The 6,000-nt window shown below is 40.1% G+C and overlaps 1 protein-coding gene across 3 annotated transcripts in view; it reads right to left on the bottom strand.

Moving 5' to 3' along the window:
* Positions 1-2,163: 2,163 nt before the first annotated feature.
* The window catches only part of LOC124171895 (transcriptional adapter 3), a 159,403-nt gene continuing 155,566 nt past the window's right edge, over positions 2,164-6,000 (bottom strand). For all 3 annotated transcript variants that reach the window (XM_046551289.1, XM_046551291.1, XM_046551290.1), the window contains exon 10: positions 2,164-2,786. In XM_046551289.1, the coding sequence (XP_046407245.1) occupies positions 2,400-2,786 (387 nt within the window). In that variant the 3' untranslated portion in view covers positions 2,164-2,399. The remainder of the gene's footprint in view (positions 2,787-6,000) is intronic.

The following is a 6,000-nucleotide window of genomic DNA, read 5'->3' as shown; positions in this document are numbered from 1 at the left end:
ACAATCCCGCGCACATAATTAAACAATATCCCCAGCGTGCCATTACAACAATATATCTCATCAATTCCCCAATAGTTCTGTATTATCCTCCCAAACACATTCAAATAATCTTTACAAAGACCCCAAGTCCCCCTTTAAAATGCGAAAATACGCATTGATTAGCTGTTAAAGTATGCGGCTTCTTCCACAATTGAATACGAATTCAATAAAATTTCAAAATTCAATAAAATGATGCTAATTAAGCATAGTTAATATTTAATTTTTAATATTTTCCCTTTTATCATTTTAGAGATTTTACATAGCAGTTGTATACCGTGCAGCATGTATTCAGGGAGCTCACTAAGACGCAGGGCTATATTTTCTTTAAAGCTCAAACGGCAAACCTGATCCCACCATGTAAAAAAACGAAAATATAATTAAAAAATCGTTATTAATTGACATGCGGTAGAGTTTATCTGCTAAAAAGTATGGGGAAAAACACCAAAAATTGGGTTTTTTCAAATTTTGAGGATTTTCCGGAGTAAAAATGGCAAATCTAACACGGCCATTCAAAAGAACAATAAAAAATTCACAAAAAATGATTTTTTAAAAGTTTGCCAAATATTACTAACATAACCTAAAAATTCATGAAAAAATAAAAATATTTTTCATAAATTCAATTTTGACCCAAAAAGTATGAAAAAAATCATATAGTATTTGGACATAAAAGTATACTTTCATGAATTTTTTCAATTTTTTAAAGCAAAGGATCGCTCAGGAAAAATGTTTTTCGAAAAAACACGTTTTTTACGATAAAAGGACCGTGGGACCACCTAGGCATCTAAAAATTTCGCTAAAGGGGTTTCTAAATATTTGCTTTCGAGTGCATAATCCCAAATAACAATCCAGCCTAGTGCAGATTTTACCATCTTATCCCGCTATAGCCTTTCTGAGGAATTTGATCATCCTCACCCTAGCCATTGCTCCCACAGTCTCTTCGTATATTCGTAATCTCAAGTCTTTCTTCTCAACAAATAAACACCAGTGCAAATCCCCGCATTCAGTTACTGACACTAGCCAGTTTCCCCTCCTACCCTTCCAGTACAATGACCCTGCTTTCCAGCAGCCTACACAAGCCGTTTTCGAGGTCTTTTTTGTTTAGCTTTCGCACCCATTTTCACAAAATTGAGCCTCGGTGCCTCATTCAGGGATTATCGAGAGTCAGCTTTGGGGGGAGGGTTGTTGGGATGGAAGTCTTTGAAGGATGCTAGAAGGTATGTCACAAGGGAGGCATGGTGAGTGGAAGGATATTCTGTTTAAGAATCGAGATTTGTTGGGAAGACGGTGGATGGGCTGTAGAGAAAATCTAATGGAGGGAAAGCCTAGTGGAAATGATATTTTGAATAAAAGATGCTGAAGCCGGAAAATATCGTTGCTTCATAAATGGAAAAAAAGACATTGAAAGGGGAGGAACACGTGTCAAAAACTGGGCAACGATTCATGAATAGATGTACAATCGGTTAACTGATGCGAGGCAGAGGTGTGCATCGGTGCACATGATGAGCACATTACACAGAAATTCACGTGTCAGTAATTATATACTTCCTCTAATTCGCGTGGTAAGGAACGATTAGGAGTTTTGTTTAAAATCCATAAATTGATATTAAATTTTAAAAATTGGGAAGCAACTAAATAAAACAATTGGGGATAAAATGTATCAGTGCTTTCAAAAATTAGAAGAGAGAAAAAATATTGCCAAAACTGGGACTCGACCCCGGGACACCTACTACAGGTTTGAGTACTACCACCCTAGACTGCGCCGCCACAGCCGTATGTGGGAGGTGGCGATTACTCAAGGGACGTCATGCTGCGCGAAATCTCTACATGTGAATGTCTCTTGAACCCGGGCCTGCGTGGAAGAAAGCCATGACACTTTTTTTTCCCTTACCTATATAGTTTCAGAAAATAACATCCGCATGCAGATCCCGAACATCACTTTGGCGATGTCTCCTTGTGAGACGGGAATATATTGTAATGCGGGATGCATAACTGGACATAGATTAACGAATCTGGCCTAAATTGTGAAAACCCACATTTATTATCATAAGCAAATTTTTTGATGGCCAATATTTTTAATTTACCTTATTTAGCATACTATTAGGTAAAATGAAATGAAAAATAATAAATTTTTAAGTATTTCTTTATTTGCCTGGTAATGGGTTAAAAATAAGGCATGCACCATATTTTTATACACATGATTTTTGTACCTTTTCAAATAGCTTTTGAATAACCACGCAAAAAAATATGAAACGATGATTATGATGATTTTCATTAAGTACATTACTAAAATTTACACACATAAAAGAACAAATTTATGTGCCACAGCTACTCTTTTTCCACACAAAATGGATTCAGAGAGACTAGGGCAAGAGTACATCCATGGCAGGTGGGTTCTCAGTCGCAGGCTTCACCACACTGACACAATTGGGCTTCCCAAAGGAGCTCTCTGGCCGAGGTGCCTTCTCACTAAGTTTCTCCAATTGCTTCCTCTCACTGTCACCTGGCCTGTCGACAGCAGGCTTGTTCTCTGCTACCAAGCGGGTGGCAGGGCCTGGCATCACTGGTTTGCCCATTGGCCGTGCCGCTGGCCTGACCATGGCACGTCCATGACGCACCATGCTGCCATAAAGCTGCCGCAGCAAGTAGTCCCGCTCCTTCAGCACCCGCCACGCCTGCTCCTTCTCCCTCTTGGATGGCAAGCGCTTCCTCAATTTAGCAGCAGCAAATTTTTTATAAACATCACGAACCTGTTGATTAAAGAATGTCAAATGCAATGATATAAAGCAATCGTAGAAGATGGTGGATCAAATTATCCAAAATGGATGACATATTTGAGGGAATCAAGTTAGGAATCTGCTATCTGGAATGTGATAGATATGCAAGGTGATTCTTTTACATATGATAGGAAGTTTCAAGGAAAAAAATGATGGGAATGTCTAGAACAGACGGAAGAGAATATTCTACATTATAAGTGGACAATGTGCCTATTATGTGGGGCAGTAGCTTTGCTGCCACTTCCTAGGACAAGTCATCTGTATGATCTCACTTGTAAATTAAGCATTGGCGACATCAAAATAGATATCAGAATTGTATCCAACAAACGAAGATGCCCTAAAAGGTGGAAGGAAAATTTTAAGTGGATTTGGGGAGCCACCAATTTCCACTCGTCAACCTTTCCTTTCCCCGCCATAAATATCATCATGGAGAGGTAGAAGAACAGGTCGAAAGAAATGCATACACAAGTGAGTGAGTGAAAATAGCAAAGGCGAGATAAAGAGAAAGTTTGCTAGATTGCATATTGATATTTCCTGAATTATGTAAAATAAATATTTGCAGCCATAGGTGGATCTAGGGGGGAGGGAGGCACGTGCGCCCCTCAAACCCTTAAAAAATAAGCAAGATTTTTAATATCGTCCCATTATCATTGCGTTCATTTTCTATTGCGAGATATCCTTGTGCCCCCCCAAAACAAAATCCTGGATATGGCCTTGCTTGTGCCCCCCCCCCCCCCCAGAAAGAAATCCTGGATCCGCCCGTTTGCAGCAAAAGCCGAATGAAGTGAGTGTTAAATGGGAGGGCTGAGAAAGTGAGAGAGGTGCTACTTCTCAGGCCTCCACTTGAATGTGTGGCAATCATATGGAGTCCCCTGCACAAATATTTCATCTTCATTTCTAGAATAAATATGAACAAAGGACAGAATTTAGTCACTAACTGCAGCAAGTGGACAGAATCAAATCACCCAAAAAAAGTATGAACAACTAAATTTTTCTAATACCCACATAGGCTTGTTTCCTAATACAGTGGAGCCCCACTAATCCGAAATCCGGTAATCCAAAAATCCGCTTAATCCGAAATCAAAATCAGGAAAAACAAAACTTTATAAAATCTAGAAAAAACATGGTAAAATTTATTTTTGAAAATTACAGTATGTTTTTAGGTTGAAAAATGTAATAAACAAAATAAAACAGTGTCACAGAACAAAACTACATTGGTTTAAAAAAGTCCGTAACATTTTTTTGTCGGAGAGAAGAACAACGTAGGTTGTGCTGCTACCTATCGGATTTCTTTGCAACTACGAACTCAAGCGGTAGCCGTGCAGAGCGTTGCCGTACGGGGTACATAATGAAGTTGGTTGTTTCTCATACCGTATGGACGTGAAACGGCAATTAATTTATGTAGTTGCACGTTGTATTTAATAATTTATCTTTAAATTAATAACAGTCCGCTTAATCCAAAATATTCGCTAATCCGAAATGGTCCCAATTATTTCGGATTAGCGGGGCTCCACTGCACCTCCAACATGCCTATTGAGGTGGCTTGCAGGGAAGCATGCCATCTAGATGTAGTAAGGAATCGGGATCAACCACGGTACATACTTTGAAATGTCTGCCAACCTCAAGCTCTCACCTTTGACTGTAACATGTCAAGGAAGGAAAGACGATAAGATGAGAAAAGAAGAGATAATTATATCATTGAAAAACATCACAATTGCTATGGCAAACAAGATTTGCTCTTCTTATTGGCAGCCTACTCAATGAGAAGGAGCAAACTATGGGAAACAGCCATCCATTGCTCACTGCCACCTCAGGGAGGGATGCAAGTGATCTGCTGGAGCTGCTCAAGAATGGCCACAAACAGAAAGGAAATGAAGTTACAGTGGCAGAAAAAATTAATGCAAAGCTCATTGGCGTCTGAATGAGGCCAGTTCCCAAATTACTTGTCTTCCAAAATTTTGCCCTTATGATGCTCTCATACAACTAGGAATTTAAAAAGCTATATATACCCTTATACCAAGGAAATATGCAATCATATCCGCCACATATTATGAAACGCTCAGAAACAGAACCAAAACTGTTAGATGTAAATGTATTTAAGTACACAGGTCACTATCAAAAATTGAAAGGGCATAGAGTCATTGGTAAGGTATTACTAGTACTGAGTTAAAATCCCTTTTTGAATGACTACCATTGCTAGGTCTTCTCTTTGGATCGTAAAGTATTATTAGCCCCCAAGAAATTTACCGTATAAGCTTGTGTAAGAGGCGCACACGTGTAAGAGGCGTACCCCTATTTTGAGGAAGGAAGCTATAAAGAAAAAAAATTTTACGGTATTTTTTTTATCCTATCGTGCGGTGTTGCAGACGTATGCCTGGAATTTCGACAGTTATCGAAATTTCCTCTTTCAGTACTATTTGAAAGAGGAAATTTTGATAACTGCGGCGGTAATAGCGGCATAAGAGGGAGTAGAAAGAGTTCCGATCCTCTCTTCGCATACGTCATCGCTCTACGTTGCTTGTCCTACTCACGAACAATTTTTTTTAAAAGCTCTCGCAGGAGTATTGCAATAGAATTGCAGCCGTGGAAAATTTTAAGGCAAAACACGACAGGCACATAGCATGAACCTTCCCAAGAGATAGGACAACAATCGGGGCAATCTCAGCGCCTTAGGATAATAACCACGTCGTAGATTTAAGGCCCCTTGCACACACACCGATTTTGGACGGCCGGTAAAATATCGGCCGTCCACATTCCAATAGTGAACAATGGGAGAGCATTGGAGCTTGCACACGTACCGAACACGCGCCGGCACCGGCTAAATGCCGGTTAGCTGCCGGCCATTGTCACTGTGGATCGCCGTCGCCGGCTCAAAAACATAGCAACTTATCGTTTGACCGGTAAAAATCCGGCGTGTGTGCAAGCATCGCTTCGCCGGTAAAATATCGGCCGATATTTTACCGGCCGTCCAAATTCGGTGTGTGTGCGCGGGGCCGTTTTTTTTCCTTTCCGGGACTCCATAGGAAAATAGGAAATTATCAAGTTACAGGGGATCAATGGAAACGCGTTTCATCCCTACCCCATCTCACCAACTGACCTTTTTCGGTCTACCAGGTTCAATTCTCCGAGTTTCTGGAGGTCAAATGCTACGTGAGTCACCTTCTGAGCTCGAAGATATCTCGATATC

Source organism: Ischnura elegans, chromosome X (assembly GCF_921293095.1).
Source record: "Ischnura elegans chromosome X, ioIscEleg1.1, whole genome shotgun sequence".
NCBI lineage: Eukaryota > Metazoa > Arthropoda > Insecta > Odonata > Coenagrionidae > Ischnura > Ischnura elegans.
Note: the sequence above shows the minus strand (reverse complement) of the source record. Positions and strands in the feature narration are given on the sequence as shown.